This window comes from Carcharhinus amblyrhynchos, chromosome 8 (genome assembly GCF_965287045.1).
Source record: "Carcharhinus amblyrhynchos chromosome 8, sCarAmb.v2.hapA, whole genome shotgun sequence".
Taxonomy (NCBI): domain Eukaryota; kingdom Metazoa; phylum Chordata; class Chondrichthyes; order Carcharhiniformes; family Carcharhinidae; genus Carcharhinus; species Carcharhinus amblyrhynchos.
Genome location: NC_137331.1, coordinates 29,557,777 through 29,579,578, shown reverse-complemented (window position 1 = coordinate 29,579,578; position 21,802 = coordinate 29,557,777). Strand labels below are relative to the sequence as shown.

At 41.2% G+C, this 21,802-nt stretch overlaps 1 protein-coding gene across 1 annotated transcript in view; it reads right to left on the bottom strand.

Annotated features, from left to right (window-relative positions):
* The window catches only part of atp6v1c1a (ATPase H+ transporting V1 subunit C1a), a 70,011-nt gene extending 55,286 nt beyond the window's left edge, over nt 1-14,725 (bottom strand). Inside the window, exons 1-2 of the mRNA XM_080193829.1 lie at nt 14,548-14,725; nt 2,270-2,437 (exon numbers count right to left, since the gene is read on the bottom strand). Coding sequence (XP_080049955.1) covers nt 2,270-2,401 — 132 coding nt within the window. The 5' untranslated portion in view covers nt 2,402-2,437; nt 14,548-14,725. The remainder of the gene's footprint in view (nt 1-2,269; nt 2,438-14,547) is intronic.
* Between the last annotated feature and the right edge of the window lie 7,077 nt (nt 14,726-21,802).

Sequence of the window (21,802 nt, the reverse complement as noted above, 5' to 3'; positions counted from 1 at the left end):
GCGCTCAGTCTCCATTTCGGAACAGAGACTCAGAAAGCTTGGCACCAAGTGGGCTGCATTTAATGGAATTCACGATTTTCACAATTCCTTTCAACACTGTTTCAATTTTGGATGGAACACATTTCGATGCCAATGCCTTCTGGTGAATGAAGCAAAGATCCAGACAATGTCTGGATCAGCTGCTTCCTTAATCCTTACTATAACTTCCACTGTTTCCAAGTCACACTGACTTCCATCGTTTGTGATTCCTCTGTAAATAACCCAGTCAAGCCTGTAATTTCCAACAATGTTAAATATTCAATGCTTCAAAGATCTGTGCACCAATCGTGTTTGTTGGTAATGTCAAAAAGCACAGCATGTCCTCAAAAAATTCATTGTGCCAAACCTATTTAATGTAAACCAGCAAGGTTGTACAATCTGTAATGTTTGTGCTTACATTCAGCTGTACTGAGAAACTCCTATGTTGACTTTAAATAAGAAATAAGCTGTACTTCTAAATTCTCAGCAATATCAGTAGCATGGCAAGGCACTTATCACTAAATGGGATAGATTCCAATTTTTCAGCTGACCTCATCTAGAGCCATGCGAGCCATATCTAATGCTGAGGGAGAATTCATCTCTCTGCAACAGTATGGGGCATTCTCTCCCGAACCAGACGGTAAGCTAGCATGTAAAAAAGCTCATTATGCTTTGTCGTTCAACGTTGAATTTTTTTTAAGAATTTGAGTTGATGATTTAGTTTTTGCTGCATCCTTTGAAAAAATTCCCAGAGTTCTTAGTCTTCAGACGTTTTTGCCATTCTGATGGTTTTAAATTCTCATAGTATTTCCTGACATACAACATACTTTGTATCTTGGCACAGTTAACAAACCCATACCTCAAAAAATCTTCTTTATATGGCTTTGTTCCTGATTTGTTTCTTCTTTGCAGACTGTTCACTAGAGGTCCTGGCATTCTGTACAGAGCCAACAGTCGCACTGTTCTGTCGTATCATGAACTCTCCATAGGAGCTCTCTCCAGCAGAATCCAATGTTGAGATCCTGGCTTGTAGGTACACTGCCCATTTGTCTCTGGCTGTCTCTTTCCCGTCACAAGACAATCCACGTCCACAGGCTTCTTGTTTAGCTCACAAGTGAAAGAAACTTGCTTCCAAGTGAATTTGCAGCAAAAGTACATACAAGACTGTTGGCACCAGGTGTCCATCCAAGGTGTGCTGACCTGATTGCTGATGCCTCATAGTTGCAGACTTTTATGATGTTTAATTCAACTTAATGCACAGAAGTTAGATCCTCCAGCCAGAAGATGCTATAAAATATCACTCTTCTGATTCAGATTCACAGCCAATGGTCTCAGGTGTTTCACTCTATCCATCCCCCGTATGGCTCTTAAACATAATTTTCAATGAAGTAAAAAAAATTGAGGCAGTGACGTTTGGCATCTTTTGGAGTAGAGTGCAGTTCTTGGCACCCACGTCTGGCCATCTTTGAGCCTTTTTACACCTAGCTGCAACCCACCCATGGGTCATGGCCACCACTTTAAAAAGCCTGATCTAGGGAGTCAGATATGCATTCATGTATGCCAGTGCCAAAGAATGGACACATCTAACTATAGATGCTAAAGTCTCTGGTCAGGATGCATCTTGAGCTTAATGTAAACACACCACATAAGTTGCTGACAATGTAGTATCGCAAATTGTAGCAGTTAAAATGAAACCAAAATGATAAACTTCTGCAGTATCAGTACTCAAGTTAGTGTTCGAAAATTGCTTGTGCATAAAATAAACACGCTTCATGGTCTTTCCATTCATTCTTTTTGCAGACAAGAATGTAATAAATGGAGGACAACCATGCAAAATATTAAGCACGTGAACTGATGAGGAAGAAGCTTCCCTCATTTGTCTTTATATTCACCCTAGTTCACAATAACAAAACAAATATCTCCTTTATAACAATATGAACATTCAGAAATATTATCGACTCAATTGGATTTTTTTTAATCTTTTCACAATTATTGTATATTACTCAACTTCAATTCTGGAATTTATAACAATTGTCGATTAAAACCAAACAATACATCAATCATGCTCCAAGGAGCAAATGGACCGTAAACAATTTTTTTTTTGGGGGGGGGGGGGCGCTGCTGGAGAGTATAATTGGGCTCATTGCCATGTAGCTTTAGTTTAGAGAGTAGGTTGCAGTTTTATGACATTTGAAGCCATTATCATTTGATAATACAAAGATCACTTATCATTTATGTCATCCATACTGACCTTCAAATCTGGAATTGCAAACTTGAAATTGGTAGAGAGATGATTGTTCCTTGTGGTTGTAGCATTTAGTTTGTCCCATGTCTGTTGACATGTCTTTTCCCCAGGAGCAGATATTAACCAAAATTCTGTCATCCTCAGTAAGTAAATCTCTTGAAGTAAACCAATATACTGAAATAAGACAATGAAACCCAGTTAATATAATAGTATCTCAAGGCTTTGCCTTTTTGGATTATCTGTGCAAAGTTAAATATAATTCATAAGACCAGGACAACATTGTATAGATTTATTCACAGCTGCAGGAATCAAGATTGAACATCAACACTCACCCCCACTCCCCTCAAATTAAAAGGGCCCCAAAAGAAAATAAGACTTTCATATTGAAGAAAATTATTGTGGAAACTGGAACAAAAACAGATAATGCTGGAAAGTCTCAGAAGGTCAGACAACGTCAGTGGACAGAGAATAGAACCAACATTGAGAGTCTGAATGACTCTTCGTCATTTGGACATTCCAAAGGTTTCCCAACCAATGAATGACCACCTTTGTAACATCGACAAATGCAGCAGCACACAGCAAGGTCCTACAAATAACCAGATAACCTGATATTGGAGAAGATAAATATTGGTCGCTACACTAAAAATTCCCATTGCTCTTCTTTGAATAGCGCTACAACAAAAGGATCGATGTATTGCTGTTTAATATTTCACCCAAAAGAGAACTCCGCACTTGCTCAACTATTCAATTAAATAACTCAAGTTGCAAACCAAAGAGAATCTGGCTCAGGACCTCATTGTTTTTAAGAACTGCTTGCTTACAAGGACTATAGAAGGACATAACTAGGAGCAGAAGCAAGCAATTTCTTCCCTTGAGCCTGCTCTGCCATTCAACACAATCGTGGCTGATTGCATTTTGGCCTCAACTCCACTTTCCTGTCCGTTCTTCATTACCTTTCAATCCATTACGAATTACAAATCTCTCTCCTCAAAATTTACTCAAAACCCCAGCTTCCAGCAAATAGCTCACAGGGAATAGGAGTTGCTGTACTGAAGTGTTTTAACTGTGAATGTTCTGTTTGGCCCCATCTCTTTTAGTATTATCTAATTTCATGTATAAAATACTTGTTATATTTGAAGTACCACACCAAACTGCACCTTGCATTGAATAGTTTGCTTGAAATTTAATTTTAAAAAGGGCTGTGTAGTTGTGCATTCAAGTGTCAGCCCAAGATCATGTCAACCTAAGTGCTTTGAATTTGATCTAATCAAAAGATCAGAATGCTGCAGAGCCGTTGCAACATCTGAAGATTCAAACAAACATTCTATTCAACAGCTACAATAACTAGCAAAACAACTATCATGGAACAATACTCTTGAACTATAGAAGTCATTTATATAAATATAATTAAACTTCCCATTTAATGATGCTGAACCATGATCCAATGAAGAAACAGAAGTTTGTACAAATGAAGACAGGTATAAACAGTGAAGGTTGAGACTTTCATTTGTGCCCAAAACTTTACTAAGTTTGAAAAAAAATCAGTGCATGTGTGTTTTGAGAATAGTATTTTACAGTTCCATTCAAACAAACTACAAATTTACTGCTAATGCCAAATGTTATACTTTTGTAGTAAAAATGATATCAAAATTTGAAAGACAAAACCCTTCTACACCAATGTGAAAACGAGTAAAAAACCACTTCAAAAGATCCAGGTAAAGAACTGCTTTTTACATGACATGATTTCTAAACATGTGTATTGCACTTTAATTACATAATTTGACCCTGTGATTTACATTCAAAATGCCATTTTTGTTCAAAATTATATTTCTACTTTAGCAGGACATTTTGAAGAAAATTATTATAGAGGAAGATAGATGGTCACAACAGGTATCATAATCTACATTAAACTACACACCAGTCCCTGGTTGTTTCAGTTGGTCTCATAAGAGATTCAGTGCTTGTAAGGTTGTACAGCAGTGTTCATTGCTAATACAAAATAAACATCTTCATGGTACAGCCCTGTTGTGCTTGCCATCTTCATGCCAACTTCTCTCAGACTCTCTACACAAATGTCCCGTCATGTCTCTCTACATTGTACTGTTTTCAAGTATCACATTAACCCTTGTTATGCCAAACACCTTTATGTTACACCTCCCAACATATTTACAGTACAATCTTCCACGTGCTACTTTCTGCAGGGCTTCCCCCGCTCCTAGGTCTCTGACATAAGTTAAGATGGTCTAGAAACTTAAATTTTCCCAGGTCTCATTCTGGTCACACTTGGAAGGGTTCAATTGCTTTGGCTCGGAATTGAAATCATAATATTTGGTGTTTCCAGTACCTATACCTCCATCCGGTTCACTTTTTGCTTTCCTTTGTGACAAATGTCTTTTGATCAATTATAGGTCTTCTGGGGTTGACTATCATTTGCTTATCCCATTTCTTCAAAAGGAGAAAATGTTCACTGTGTTCATTCATTCTGCTGTTCAAGGCAATCTTCATGCTGTTATCTACTCCTTTTGCAATTGATCTCAAAAGACAATTAGCTGTTCTTTTAACTGTTTATTTTCTTGTCCACCTCTTGCCATCTCACTGATTCAGTGCATTGCTTTATCACTGATGAAAGTTCCAATGCAGCTTTTTCTGAAGTAGTATTTAGCATTGTTTTATTTTATGCTTTTCCAAAACCACATTTAGAGTCTTCAAAGAGTCTTGCAAGGCAGAAATTTCTTTGAATAAATTTTCTGCCTACTGTTTTGTTTGACTCTACTTCTGGTTGAATTCTTCCAATCCCTTTTCAATTTGCCCTCAATGGAATTAAGGATTTTTTCTTCTTTCTTGTGTTCTCAAGAAACATACTGAGTCTGCACATGATTCAGATTTACAATTAAACTTTTGTCTCTTTCAAAATTTCCTTGTGTCTTTGTGACAGGTCAAAGTTTGTTCACAGCTTCAACAGTTTGGTTAATTGAAGATGTCAGTTAATCAGGTACATACTCTGCCTGAATCTGCCGCTTCAAGTCCTTCAATTCCAATTTAATGCAAACACTTCCCTGTGGCATTGTTTCATTTTTTTCAAGTTTTATTGCTTTTGGGTTACATCAGATAACTTCTCTTCATTCACAGCCATCTGCTCACTCTGCACTGCAGCCCACTCTTGCAGTTTAGTTAATATCAGCATTTTCAAAAAGTTCTATTCTACAGCCTTCTGGCTGCTTCACAGGCTCTTGGCATGTCCCAAAGATAAACTGTGTAAATCAAACTATTTTATTTGCTCATTTTTAAATGCACTTCACTGGATCAAAACATGGCTGTTACAGGTCACACAATTCACTGGATTCACCATTGTTCCTGGAAATTTTCAACAGCAGTTACAAGGACACAAGAGTTCCACCCTTGTCCTTATGGAATATCTCACCTCATTATGAGAACACATTTTAATCCACAAAATCTCCCCACCTGGTCAAAGCAAAAGCCATTGAAACTCATTATACCTTCACAGGCACTAAACATCACCTATCTTCTAAGGCAAACAATGGATTGTGGCCAGGAGCACAGAAACTGCTCATTAAGCTGCAATTAACTCATTAATGGGCACATTATATTAACCAAGCTTCAAATTGTCAGATTGCGTTTACATTACAAATCTAGCCTCACAAGGGGGTCTGTTGATTTAATTCCAATCTGCAAACATCAAAAAACAGGACTCCAGGCTGACAAAGCCAGGGCCTCTTCAAAGATTGTTAATGTGTAAGCCACTGGTCATTGCCTGCCTAGCAGACCAAGTCGCTGAACATCAACTTCATCTCACTATGGCACTGTCATCTTTAAAATAATTTTGCACCACTTTCTTCAGCTAGGAACCTGCCCGAACTGGAACTCCTCCATCAGTGAAGCCCCTCCAGATTTGGACTTTGTAGGCTCTAGAAACATGAACTGGTATCTATTTCTACAGTTCTTTTTATTGTTATGTTGTATATTGTTATGTTATAGTTGTAAATCTCCCATTCCCCCACGGAGACAGAGTGACAATGATCGAGTTTATGTTTGTGCATGTGTAGTTGTGGAGTTAGAATGTGTGAATAAACTAAATTTGTGATTTGATCCAAGCTACTTTAAAAATTGGATGAAAACGATTTTTGAAGTAGATAGCCTATTTTTAAAAACAAAAAATTATGCAAATGGCAAGAGAATAAAGGAGTTCAGTTTTGCCTCTCTCATCAGTAAAACTCTTCTTTCGCTGCATTAAATTCTGCAACTCATGCACTTCATTGCATTGATGTGGTCTCCTGTGCTTTGTTTGGGTACTGTCCTTTGCCCTGTGTTGCCTTATTTAGGGTACTCTATCCTTTTTAATCTTTGCACTCCCATTACTTGAAAATTGAAAGACCTCTGAGGCTTTAATGCCTCAAACTGAGGATTCATCACTGCCTTGCATGAGTACTATTTAATTGGAAACTGCATCAAATAAGTGTAAAAACATGTTAACTTGGCCTTCCTCTATTTCCTACTTAATCTTGATGTATTCTCAACGATGCCAATGTTGCATGCAATTTGGCCCCATGCATCATCCTGAACAGACTTGGTGGTGCTGATTTATTATCAATGGTTGCTTTTCAGCTCAGGGGAGTACAAGTGTTATAGGCTGTTTCATTTCTGAAGATGGTACTGCAGTAACTGTATTTTTTCATAGGTTTTGGTGGTCTCTTTTTGTATTCATGGACTCGACCTCAAAGAGATCACGTTTATCCCTCATTAAACCACCCTTGCACTACACAGATGGCTTAGCTTGTAAAGTCAGCATTAACAAAAGCAATACAGGACAAAAGGTTTGGAGTCAATTGTAAATTAGCGCAAGTTAGCTGTTATCAATTAGACTGGCAATGAAAATCTTCAAAGTGGCCTTAATGTCCAGGCAAGGGAAGGAGGAATCAACCAAGATTTCCAAATCTGCTATGAAGTGTACACGTGTTGCTGTTGGGTAAAGGTAAGACTGGGATCAGCTGTTGTCTGAACAATTACCATCCAGATTTAAATGGCAAACAAGAAAAATAACGTTTGTTGCCAGCATGTTTGGAATCATGATGTAATGAGAATCAATTCCTTCAAAATGACTGCATAGAAAATAGGAGTGTAAAAGGAAAGCATGATAACTACACAATAATTCCAACTGTGACTAGGTCACCCTGAGATGACAACTGATTAGTCCTTGGCAATTATATGTACTTCTCTATCTTCTGAAGGAAAAGAATATCCACTTCTTTTCCACATGTTGATAAATTTTGGATAGAGAACCTCTATGCACAATTCCAGGAATGAGTCACAGTAAAATTTTCTTTTGAAAGAAAAATCAGTCAAAAGCAGCTTCAAATGAGGATTAACAAATCACATGCATGTTACAGAAAGACCAAATTCTCAATCTCCTTATTTTCACTTCTTTAAAAATATCCAACTTCCTGATTGTCAGTTCACCAAAGTCCTGTGCTGATTTTGTTTCTTCTGCCCCTCTTGCTCACAGGGGAAGTGAGCAAAGCAAACAAAGGGCAGCAACAATGGTGAGCACTGTTGCCTCACAGTACCTGGCTTGGGTCACTGTCTGTGTGGAGTCCACACATTCTCTGTGCCTGTGAGAGCTTACTCTGGGTGCTCCAGTTTTTTCCCCCCCCCACAGTCCAAAAGTTAGGTGCATTGACACAAACAAGCGCTGGAGTGTGGCAACTAGGGCAATTTCACAGTAACTTCACTGCAGTGTTAATGTAAGCCTACTTGTGATTAACAAAATAAACTTTAAAACTTTAACTTTAAAATTGTGTATAAATTTATCTTCTCCTTACTCGCACATTTCACTCATGTCTCCTTAATCTGAAATTGTTCCTTTTGAATTAACTCCTTGCAAAAACAAAATTTAAAAATCTCAACTAGAAAAGAAAACACAACTTCTAATTCCCATCCTAAATGCACACTGATAGATGAAATTTATCACAATTTGAATTCAACTTGATCCTAAGGTACCGCAGCAGATAAGTTTCTTAATCTTTTCAATCAAGTCTTGTTGGAAAGAGCAAATTAATTCACTGAAGCATTTTTATATCATGGATCAGTGCCTCAGGAACCATTGTGCAATCAAGCCTACGTTCAGGAATAACGTTGACAAGTACACACATGGTCTATCCTATTATAAGCCCAAAGACATCTTTAATGCCGCTAAAATTGACCTTAATAAGCTGCACCCAAGCTGAATGTTGATTTTATTTCAAGTCCACAGGAACAGGAGGGGGAAGATAACTAAGCAGAAAATTTCCACTGTGGATTACACCAGCAAGCTTGTTGAGAAAACACAGCTGCTGACTTGTAAATCTCAATGTTTTCCAGGTGTTGTAACTCTGCCTACAACCCATCGTCTTTGCATTTTTATAGGTTATTTCTTGAAAAGAGAAGTTATTTTGCCATTCATCTTCGTTCTTGAGCATTCCACCAATGACTGTTTCTCTCACAACACTATCTAGTCCCCTCATGACTGTGCACCTCAACACACCTGGGCAGTACAGGTGGAGAAGGTAGTGAAGAAGGCATATGATATGCTTGTCTTTATAGGAAGGGGTAGAGTATAACACCTGGAATCTGATGCTGCAGTTGTATGGAACGTTGGTTAGACCACATTTAGAGTACTGCATCCAGTTCTGGTCGCCACACTACCAGAAGGACATGGAGGCCTTGTAGAGAGTGCAGAGAAGGTTTGCCAGGATGTTGCCTGGTATGGAGGGTCTTAGCTATGAGGAGAGATTGGGAAAACTGGGGTTGTTCTCCCTGGAAAGACAGAGAATGAGGAGAGACCTAATAGAGGTGTATAAGATTATGAAGGGTATACATAGGGTGAACAGCAGGAAGCTTTTTCCCAGGTTGGAGGCGACGATCGAGCTCAAGGTGAGAGGTATAACTCAGATGTCAGAGGGACTTTTTTTTTTTAAAAACAGAGGGTGGTGGGGGCCTGGAGTGCACTGCCAAGTAGGGTGGTGGAGGCAGACACACTAGGGTTGTTTAAGACTTACCTGGATAGTCACATGAGCAGATGGAGGGATACAAAAGAACGTTCTAGTTGAAAATCAAGAGCCTCAGGACGTTCCTGGGAATTAATAGATTCCTATCAGTCGTCCAACAAATTTTCAGGCTCACCTTGTCACTTACGTTGGAGCTATTGGGGATCTTCCTTTACTGTCTGTATAGCCTGTTGTATGTCTATTTATGTTATTGATGTCTCCTTTTACATCCACAGGCGATTCGGTCCGCTTTGTTGGCCAACAAGGTGCATACACGCGGTGGGTTGTGCAAAGGTTTCTCTTGGATGTTGCTTCGAGAGTTGCCTAGTGCTTCACGTCCATTAGTGTACGCTTAATCTGGACCAATTGACAGGCAACACATCAGCTCAGTGACTATCACTGTCCACTGTACAGTTACAAGGACCCGGGTCAGATCTCCAGCTTGGATCAATGTCTGTGGGAGTTTGTACATTCTCCCCGTGCTTGTGTGGGTTTTCTCCGGGTGCTCCGGTTTCCTCCCACATCCCAAAAATGTGCTTTTTAGGCTGATTGGTGTCATAAATTGTCCCTGAATTGGATCTCCCTTAATCTGGCATACATATAATTCCCTAAATTTGCACCCCCTTTATTGTGGAGTTCCACCAGAGGTAGACAAAAACGTCAACTATCAGCAAAAGACTTGAATAAGGCACTCAGTGTTAAAATGGGCGGTGTTGGCTTGGAGGGCCGAAAGGGCCTGTTTCCTGTGCTGTGCTGTTCTTTGATCATTCTACACATCTTCTCCACTGAGAACTCCAGCCTTTCTCATCTATTTACAGAACTGAAGTTCCTCATCCATGCAGCCATTCTCTAAAGTCTTCACATGCTATGGTACCTAGAATTTACACAATTAGGACAACTGAGGACAAACTAGTGTTCCATAAAAGGTTCACCAACACTTCCTATAAATTATGCTTTCACTTTTAAAACTCAGATCACAAATGCTTTAACCATTTTCTCAATATGTCTCACCGCATTCAATAATTTGTACAGCGCGTTCTCATGTCTGAGACATTAATACAGATTAAGAAAATCAAGGGTGCTGGTAAATTATTGAATAACATGTACAGCCACAAGCCTGTATTCCTGCATAGCTTTAGAACTGTATCCTTTACATAACCTGTCCTTGTTTTCCCTACTAAAATTTATCATTTGTCTGCAGTAAATTTCATATGCCACTTGTCCACACATTCCACCAACTTGCTTGTCCCTCACATCTTCATATCCTCCTCACATTTCACAATACTTCCAAACTTTGTCTTATCCACAAACTTTGAAATTATGTCCTGCGCGTTCTCATGTCTGAGACATTAATACAGATTAAGAAAATCAAGGGTGCTGGAAAATCCCGCTGTTGAGCCTTTCCCATACCTGTCTGTAATCTGAGAAACAACCATTCACCAGTTGTGTTTGCAGCCACTCAGCCAACCTCATATCCATGCTGACACGTTTCCTTTTTTTTATTCCATGAGCTACAATTTTGTTGGCAAATTTGCGGCCTGCATTTATCAACTGCCTTTGAGAAGTCCATGCATCAAATGCATTAATTTCATCAAAAAAATGTAATCCACTTATTTAACATGATTTCAACAAATCAGTTTTCCTTAATTAATTCATAAATGTCTCAGCGACTGTTACTTTGTCCCGAGACAATCATTTCTAAAAGCTGTCCCATCAAGGTTAATCTAATAAACTGATGAGTGTGAATTATTGGGTTTATCCTTGCATCTCGTTTTGAACATTTTTGTAATCTCTCCCTCCATGTCAACAAAATGAAGGAGATTGTCATCGTAAAGGAGAACATGCTCCTGCCTACATCAATGGGAACAAAGTAGAAATGGTCAAAAGCTTCAAGTTTTTAGGTGTCCCGATCAGAAACTACCTGTCCTGGTCCCCCATGCTGACATTATAGTTAAGAAAGCCCACCAATGCCTCTACTGTCTCAGAAGACTAAGGAAATTTGGCACATCAGCTACAATTCTCACCAGCTTTTACAGATGCACCATAGAAAGCATTCTTTCTGGTTGTATCACAGCTTGGTGCGACTCCTGCTCTGTCCAAGGCGGCAAGAAGCTACAAAAGGTTGTGAATGTAGCCCAATCACCCAAACAAGCCTCCTATCCACTGACTTCTACACTTCCCACTGCCTTGGCAAAGCAGCCTGCATAATGAGTCGCAAAAACCCAGCTTGCAGGTGCAGGTGGTCAGGAAGGCAAATGGGATGCTGGCCTTCATTGCGAGGGGGATTGAATATAAAAGTAGGGAGGTCTTGCTGCGGCTGTATAGGGCATTGGTGAGGCCGCAGCTGGAGTACTGTGTGCAGTTTTGGGCGCCGTACTTACGCAAGGATATTTTGGCCTTGGAGGGAGTGCAGAGGAGGTTTACTAGGCTGATACCGGAGTTGAGGGGGTTGAGCTATGAGGAGAGGCTGAATAAATTAGGCTTGTACTCGTTAGAGTTTAGAAGAATGAGGGGAGATCTCATTGAGACGTATAAGATGATGAATGGGATGGATAGGATAGAGGTGGAGAGACTCTTCCCGCTCAGAAAGGACAGTAGGACTAGGGGGCACAGCCTCAAGATAAAGGGGGGGCGGTTTGGAACGGAGTTGAGGAGGAACTTCTTCACTCAAAGGGTGGTGAATCTCTGGAATTCTCTGCCCGTTGAAGTGGTGGAGGCTACCTCGCTAAATATTTTTAAGACGCGGGTTGATGGGTTTTTGATAAGCGAGGGGATTAAGGGTTATGGGGAGAGGGCAGGAATGTGGAGCTGAGCCAAGACAGATCAGCCATGATCTTATTGAATGGCGGGGCAGGCTCGAAGGGCTAGTTGGCCTACTCCTGCTCCTATTTCTTATGTTCTTATGTTCACCCCAGACATTCTCTCTTCCACCTTCTTCCTTAGGGAGAAAGGATACCAAAGTCTGAGGTCAAGTACCAACCGACTCAAGAACAGCTCACCTTGCATTAAGTTGATCTTTCTCTACACCCTAGTTATGACTGTAAAACAACATGGTGCACTCATTTCCTTCTCTACGGATGGTGTGTTTTGTCTGTATACCATGTAAGAAACAATAATTTTCACTGTATACTAATACATGTGACAATAATAAATCAAAGTCTTCTGGCACTATACGTCAAGAGGGTTGGAAGATTTTGGCCAGTGCCGCTGCGATTTCCAACCTTACTTCTCTTCGTATCCACGATACTGGAAATTTTAACCATCTTTAAACACAAACAGCCTTTTCAATACGCCCTCTTGATCAAATGTCAGTTCATCCAGTTTCACAACTACCTCCTCATTCATATCAATTCAGCAGCATCCTCTTCCTTTGATATACATATTAGACACAATGAAGAATTTAAAATAACATTGCTATGGCCATAGTTAACAACAACATGCAATTGCGGACATAATAAGTAAAGACATTAAAGAATATATAGCATAGGTTCAAGAATGATGCCAGGGTGGAAACAACAGTTAGTAGAACAGACTCAAGATACTGGGACTTATGAAGGATCTTAGTCTTTCTGCAGTCAGTCCATTTTCTCTGCCTGGGCAGCGATATAGAGGTCAATTTAAAGCTCTCTTAAAAAAAACTGAAAATGGTTAGGACATTTCAATAACAAAGCAGCTTGTTACAGGATGGGATAATTGACTTCAGTGGAGAATAGAGGTGTACTACTTGTTATATAAATGAAAAAATGGATATACCTTTTAGCCACAGACAGTTACAGGAGTATTGGATATTGTAGAACCACAACATTGATCAGCAGTGATCATCCAAACAGTTTTAATAATGAATGTAGAATTTGATTTCAAATCTGAATGAATCTAATAATTGCCTCATCTTAACACCAACCTTTCTGCATACTTCAATAATCCCAAAAGAAGTCAATGTCAGGATCTAAAATAGGTGGGGAAAACAAATTCCATAACTTAGTTATAGAGAAATGTTAAACTTTTGGGCCAAGTTATGCCAAGTGATAGTTTGATTCACCTTACTGGCATCCTCTGTTTTGGTGGCATACTTGCTGGACAGAGCAGCGCTTTACAAAAGTTCTCTTCCAACTGAAAACAACAGAAAAAGATGTTTTCTGAATGAGCCAAGATAAAGATTTCACAGGTTATGTGGTGAGTGGGTAATGGCTTGTCTCTGACCCAGATATTCAGGATTCAAGTCCCACTCCAGGATTTGATGGTCAAGGAAGATGCATTCTTAACAGAGCCAACAGGTTGAGTATCAACCTGCAAAATTCTTCCAACACATCTCAATGGCTGATGGTAAATACAGGAAAAACTCAGTCAGCCATGCTTGATACAGAATGCCACCCCTCAAGCTGTAAGCATCTGGCAACAGGCGAACAACCTGTCCCAGGAAAAGATTAGCTACAGGAACAGATGGAAGAACTACCTTGTGCACCATTAAGTGCAAAAAGGATTTCACTATTACTGTGGATGAGAAAGGATTTCACTATGAGTTTTAGCACCAAGAAAGCATCACGAATAACAACAAGATAGCAGTACGTTCACACATACACAAACAGTACAGAATAAGTCCCAAAACAATATACTAAAACTTTAAAAATGAAAGTTAAATCGAAATTAATCTCCTGGTAAGATTGGCTTTGTATATCGCTTGCTCAATTTCTAAGGAAGCAGCACTTCTTAAAAATCATTCCATGTAAGCACCAGAATCCACATAACAAACAGCTCCTAGTAAATGTGCAGGACTTCCACCACACTGCAAGCTCGGAGTGTTACATGCACACGCACATTGCGGCTTCTCCAAAGCACAACAACATACAGCAAGCGGGATGCAAGGATTAAGAAAACACCCAGTGCTCCCCGGTAGCAGCTAAAATATTTCCCCAGCGATTGCTCAACTGGCGCTTACACTTCCCCAAATCTCGCACCCTCCACAAGATTTAAGAAGGGGAACGTGTGCACACAGAGAGCCTGAGCTGGGCTCGCAACTCCTCGGGAGGGGGAAAGGAGAGGGTTTCAATGACAGTCAAGCTGACAATCTCAGGTTGCCAGCCGGCTCCTCACTGGGGGAAGAATGGGTCAGTATCCAGCGGGGCCCGGGGCCTTACTCTTCTGTCATTTTCCCCATTGAACCGACAACAACCACCCCCTCCACCAAACCCGACCACACAAGGCGGCCGCCACCTTCCAGGTGCCGGGGACTCAACACGAACGTACCGACTGAAGGGCTGGATTGGGGGGAGGGAAGAGACAGGGTTGCCCCGCTGCTAATTGCCAGTGCTCCTGTAACCGCTCCCCGCCGCGCTCCTCCTCACATCGCTCGAGATACCGAGTACCGGGACGTCAGTCAGCTGAGTAGCCCCACGCCTGCGCACTCCCAGGGTTCGGTGGGTCAGCTGAGCCCCAAGCGCCTGCGCAGTCGCAGGTCGGTTGGGTCAGCTGAGTCCTTATGCGCCTGCGCAGTCCTGGGATCTGTCAGGCAGTTCCCTCCCTGTGCACCTGCGCAATGCTGGAATCGGTCCGGCACTCCTGTCCCTGCGCGTTGGCGCAGTCTTATATTGGCCAATCAGAGGAGCCCCATGTGCCTGCGCACTCCTAGCTTCCCCGACATGACGGCGTGATCTCATGCACATGCGCGATTCTGGGTATTGACGTGGGGTGCTTGTGTGGGATCTGTCGTTAATTATGATGGCTGCTTTGCAGAGGCAGTGGGAAGTGTAGACAGGGGCCAGTGGATACAACCAGAGAGAATGCTTTCACCAAATAGGAAGCGTTTAACATAGAAAGCATTCTTTTCAGTTGTATTACAACTTGGTATGGCTTCTGCCCTGCCCAAGACCGCAAGGATCTACAAAAGGGTGGCAAATGTAGCACAATCCATCACACAAACCAATCTTCCATCCATTGACTCTGTCTACACTTCCCACTGACTTGGAAAAGCACTCAGCACAATCAAGGACCCCACACACCCGGACATTCTCTCTTCCACCTTCTGTCAGGAAAAAGTACGGAAGTCTGAAGACATGTACCTGTTGCGGCGGTAGGCAAACTGTAGTGGATCCAGGCAATCTGAGAGGCCAGAATTGATTCGGCCATGACTAACCTTTTGAAACACTTCATAATGATGGATGTCAGAGCCACAGGACAATCGTCATTAAGGCCCGCTGCCTTGCTTTTCTTTGGTGCTGGGATAATGGTCATCTTCTTGAAGCAGATAGGGACTTCAGGTTGGTGTAAAAAAAAGGTTGAAGTTGTCTGCAAATACCCCCACCAGCTGTCCATGCAGGATCTGAATGCTTGTCTGGGTACCCAGTCCGAGCCAGTCGCTTTTCATGGGTTGACTTTTGAGAGGGCTGCTCTGACGTCTGCAATGCAGACTGCGGACACAGGTTCGTCCAAGGCTGGAGGGTGTGCACTCGCTGACCTTTTACTCAAAACGGGCGTAGAATGCGTTCTGCTCATTAGAGAGGGGTGCATTGATGTTGACGATTTAATATGCCTTCATCTTGTATTCTGTTATGTCTTGCAGACCTTGCCATTGTCAATGGGAGTCCTTGTGCCAGCCTGGGACTCTAGCTTGGTCCGATATTGTCTTTTGGCATCTTTGATGGATCTCCATCGATCATATCTTGCTTTCTTGTGGAGGTCAGGTATGCCTGACTTGAACACCTCAAACCTGAGCAAGCAGTGGATATTCCTGTTCATCCATGCTTTCTAGTTGGGAAACGTACAAATTTGCTTTTTTGACATACTGTCTTGGACACATTCACTAACAAAATCAGTTCCTGTAGCGGCGTACTCATTAAGATGCTGAGTTTTTAAATATTGACCAGTCTGCTGACTCTAAGGAGCACCGTAGAAGATCATCCGATTCCTCAGACCAATAATGCACGACTTTCTTTAACGGATTCTCCCATTTCAAGTTTTGTTTGTAAGCCGGGAGCTTGTAAACTTCCAACTCTACAAAAGGTTGACTGAGTGTGAGAGATTGCGATGCAGAGCATGCTGAAAAGACTGGCATTTTATTATTCTCACTATTATGAAAATTGAAGATTTTTGGGGAGAGTCCTTCCCTTGAACTGCAGTGTTATTGTATCACAACTGGATTGTAAATGATTTTAAACCAGCATCTGATGTTTCAAAGCAGCCATTTGTTCATTGCAGTTCACAGGAACCCTCTATCTGTATTAAGTTATTAAATAAAAGTTAAGATTCTAATTCTCAATATATATTACCGATTGTAGGTTATTATTTTTGTCCTGATAATGCAACATTTAATGTCAAGGATAATGTGTTATTCAGTGCACTTTCAGCTCTGTTATGTCATCTCTGTCTTACCGGTTATACACTGCAATGTAAAATGAACAAAAACGAGAAGGCAAACTTGAACTGCTAAGCAGGATGACAGTTGGATGCCAGGCTGCCTGCCCTGGAAGCACAGCAAGAGCCTGGTCCACTTCAACAGCCAAGCCTGATTTACGTTCAGTCATGATGTGGAGATGTCGGCGTTGGATTTGGGTAAGCACAGTAAGAAGTCTCACACCAGGTTAAAGTCCAACAGGTTTATTCGACAGCACAAGCTTTCGGAAGGAGTGAGACTCCAAAAACTTGTGCTACCAAATAAACCTGTTGAACTTTAACCTGGTGTTGTGAGATTTCTTACTGTGCTTACATTCAGTCAGTCAGTTGGCCAGCTACCTGTTGAAACCAGTTTCTTCAAGGCAGCTCACCAGCTGTGACCTGATAAACTCTGGATCATTTATTCAATCCTAACATTTCCTGTTTTGTCTGAGAGCATTAAATAATATCTAGAGTTGCTGTCCCAAATTTACATCCAGGGCTGAATTTTCCCATTCCAATCCGCTAACACTAAAGGGGCAATTTAGCATGGCCAATCAACATACTTCTCAGATCTTTGGACTGTGGGAGGAAACCAGAGCACCCGGAAGAAACCCACGCAGACACAGGGAGAACATGCGGATTCCACACAGACATTCAGCCAAGGCCAGAATTGAAGCCAGGTCCCTGTGTTGTGAGGCAGTAGTGCTAACCACTGTGCCATCGTGCTACACCTGTAATATTTACACAATTAGGTCCATGTTCATTTTCATTATCTCTTTGGATTTTGTTAAGATTTACTTCATCACTCAACATTTAATAATTAGAACAGAAGATTAATAAACTGCCTTGTGAATTATTTATTCCAATTCACCACTGTCCTTTTTGTAGTTGCATCACAGCCCTGTTTTCTGTTGCCATGCTGGATTTGAGTTAATTGGATTTTCCATAAACATTAATTTATCTTGTGCCTACTTCAGTTTAAGTTCTTTTCTGTCGGTTTGAGTTTTACGAATGAAAAATGTCCAATTTATTTCTGCTGAGGATTTGACAGTTCAAATATCCATCTGATTTATGTTAATTTTATTATTGTCACAAGTAGACTTACATTGACACTGCAATGAAGTTACTGTGAAAATCCCCTTGTCGCCACACTCCGGCACCTGTTCAGATACACTGAGGGAGAATTTAGCATGATCAGTGCACCAAAGTAGCACTTCTTCTGGACTGTAGGAGGAAACCACAGCACCTGGAGGAAACACAAACACAGGAAACACAAACACAGGGAGAACATGCAGACTGTGCACAGACAGTGACCCAAGCCAGGAATTGAACCTTGATCCCTGGCACTGTGAGGCAGCAGTGTGAATCACCGTGCTACCTCGTGCCCTCATATTTCTTCTAACTACAAATGATGTAGAGATGCTGGCGTTGGACTGGGGTAAACACAGTAAGAAGTCTGACAACACCAGGTTTAAGTCCAACTGATTTATTTGATAGTAAACTCACAAGCTTTTGAGGTTCCCCTCTTCGTCAGGGGAACCTCGAAGGCTTGTGAGTTTACTATCAAATAAATCTGTTGGACTGATACCTGCTGTTGTCAGACTTCTTACTGTAACTACAAATGAGGCAGAGATGAGGCCATGGATAGTGCGTGATAAGGATACTATTTCTTTGTCAAATTACAAATGGAACATTTAAATGATATTATGAAATGTGGTGCCACATTTTCACTCATATACAAAGGCCACTAGGTGGAGTCTGTTTGCTACCTTTGTACAAAATTTGTTATGCATTTACAATGTTTTTCAGTTCATACAATCAATGTGGACGTCACTGACAAAGTCAGTACTACTTATCGCGAGTTGCCCTTGAGAAGGTGATGGTGTGCTGTCTTCTTCAAACACCGCATTCCACACGGTGTCGGCACTCCCACAGTGCTGTTTGACCAGGAATTCCAGGACTTTGACAGTGAAAATGAAGGAAAGGTTATGGACCGTAACCTCCATGCTCCCCAATGTCAGATTCGGGGTTACCCCAAAGATGTGCTGAGGAATCCCTCGCAGAATTTCACAGGTAAGATTTGGCACAGCAGTTGCCCAGAAGTGGAAACTTCAACTGAGCAATTGCCTTGCATTGGGAACCATCTGAAAATGTGATTTAAATCACAAACTTTGGATGTCTCCACCAGGGTTACATCAATAGTTACATAGAAAAAGTTGGAAGAATTAAAACCTCCTCTAACCTCTGCGTAACTATTGTACAGAGCCAGTCTGAAACCCCACAGGATTTCCCCCACACCCCTGACCCTTCAGGGGACTCTGCCCACATCCTGACTACTTGCTCTCGTGGCGCCCCCACATCCTGACCACCTCAATTGGATTCCTACCACCTGCATGGTACTTACCCCCACCCCAGGACTGACTGGACCTGACTTGAGGCCCAAAGCAATGCAAACGCCCCTATAAGGCAGGAATCCTAATAGATTAATAAGATTTTCAAACCATTAGACCTTAAGGCAGTGACAGTACTACCAGCATTAAGTTAAATGATTTTTAAAATAGGCTTATGAGCTAACAAGAAAGCAATTTACCTTCACGTGAGATGCAGTAAGAGGTTTAAACAAGCGATTATGATTTTAAAACGCATATGCTGATATTTTGAATGTATTGATGTTTTTTTTTAAAGATTCATTGTTCACTTTAGCCAAAGGCAATTAGCTGCAAAGCATTATGGTAAAGGGCATTAGGGCAAAGCCATATTCTAAGAAAATGTTTAAGCCTTGAGAATATTTTATCAGTGAAATTTCAGATGGAGAGAACATTTAGAACACTTAATCATATTTCATAAATAGGGTTTATTCACTGTCCAGATAAGATGGATGCATGCCCAGACATGGAGTCATGTGTTAATCTGGTTTGGCATTGACCGATAGGGGAACTCAAGGGAACATTCATTTCAACTTTGGGCAAGCATCTGAGATTACTAGGCAACATGGAAAGTTGGGGCAGCCAAGACAGGAGTTAGCTTCCAGATTCTATGGACTAATAACATGCCATTAAGCCAGAGGGTAAGATGTAGTTGACTAAGGTATATGACAGGTATTATTATTAATTTATGTATATTGAAGATGATTGATTTAAAGCTAATGAAAGGCAGGTGCTGTTGATAAGAAAACGTATAATTGATCTGTTTTGAATTGTACATGTCAGATTTCATTGGAGAGGTCTAGCTGCTCTATCTCAGAACTGTCCTGACCCTTTGACAGCTGCTGTTAAGTAAAAGTAATGTCTTTAATATGAGACACTGGCTTCGTGAGTCTTGTACTGTCTGATGTTTCAGTGGTAACGGCCACCTCAGGAACTCCACCAACCCCACCACCCCCCAAAATTCCACCATTCAACCCAAGCATCAAACTCCCACCTGACCTGCCTCCTTCTCCCAATGCGTTGTGACCCCAACCTCACACCATCCCAAGGCCCCACACCCACCCAAGGCCCAACCACCCCTAAGCACACTCCCCAGTGAGACGCAACTACCCCTCCCCCACACACTTCCACACCCTCTCTCCACCTTGGAGGCCTCACCTCTCCTGATAGATAGTGGTGGTCAGCTGAAATGTTTAAGATGGTGGAAAGGGTACATAACAAGTGGGCATGCACTTGTAGTCGCAGAATTTATGTGGCTGTTTCAGTTATGCTTTTGATCAACGGCTACCCCAGGTGTGGATTTGATGATGGTAGTGTCAGAGAATCCCTATAGTGCAGAAAGAGGCCATTTGGCCCATTGACTCTGCACCGACCACAATCCCACCCAGACCCTATTCCTGTAACCCCGCACATTTACCCTGCTAATCCCCCTGACACTTGGGTCAATTTAGCATGGCCAATCAACCTAACCCACACAAGTTTGGACTGAATATCAGGAGGTGGTAGTTAAACTCTTACTTATTAAAGATAGCCATTGCCTGATTTATTTGATAGACAGCTGATGGTATCGCCCTGATTTAATTGAAACTAAATTAATTCCAGCATTGAACTTTATTTTGAATATGTTAAGGATGTGAGTTCAATTACTAAAATCCATGCTCTCTTTTTGTCTCATGAGTAGCAGGTTTAGTTAAAATCCTTGTTAGAATAGCTTCTTCACATTATTAGTGACATCTGATTTATGGTCTATATTTATATTAAAAACATATTCGGATATCCTCTCTACTTCCTGTCATATCTTTTGTGAAATGTTTGTCTTAACACAATATTGTATTTCATATTTTCAATCTATTTAAACAGTGCAAGCAGTACATCCCTGGTTTTAAAATATGCATACGTCCTCATTGATACAATGCATCTGCCATATTGTTCAAACTCTAACGTCATTCATCAGAGTACAATGTGAATGAATACTTCAGATTGTGCTAGAGATGTTTCTTCAAATTCACTTAACCAGCATGAACTGTGGGAGATATCGAATTAAAACAGGACCATTAGTGGTTCATAGAACTCTTATAGTGCAGAAAGAGGCTATTCTGCTCATCAAATCTGTACCAACTCACTGACAGAGGCATCATTCCCAGGCTGACCCCCACCATATCCCCATGCATTTACCCCACTAACCTGTACATCTCAGGGTACTAAGGGGCCATTTTTCAAGGCCAATCCACCTAACGTGCACATCTTTGGACAGTGGGAGGAAACCCATGCAGACACAAGGACAACGTGCAAACTCCACACAGAAAGTCACTCAAGGCCAGAATTGAACCTGGTCCCTGGTACTGTGGGGCAGCGCTGTGCCACCATGCATTATTATAGTTGAACACTCATCCAACGCCAACCATCCAGGCACACAGATGAAGGAAGGACCCTGAGTAAATTAGAGAGATATCAACACAGGTGGGGGGCAAGTTAGGAAAAAATAGTAATAGGCATCAGTATAACTGTCATTTACTCAACACAATCATAATTGATGTGTGAAGACTGGGCTGAGTGTATATTGGTATTAATCCTATTTCCATAACATTCTTGGAGGAAATTTCCACTGATCTTATTTGGCTGCATGCTTTCTCTTGACAATAATGCATTTGTCTTAAGTTTACCTTCTCTTTAGGATCTGAATGTTCACCTGTTCTTTGACCTTG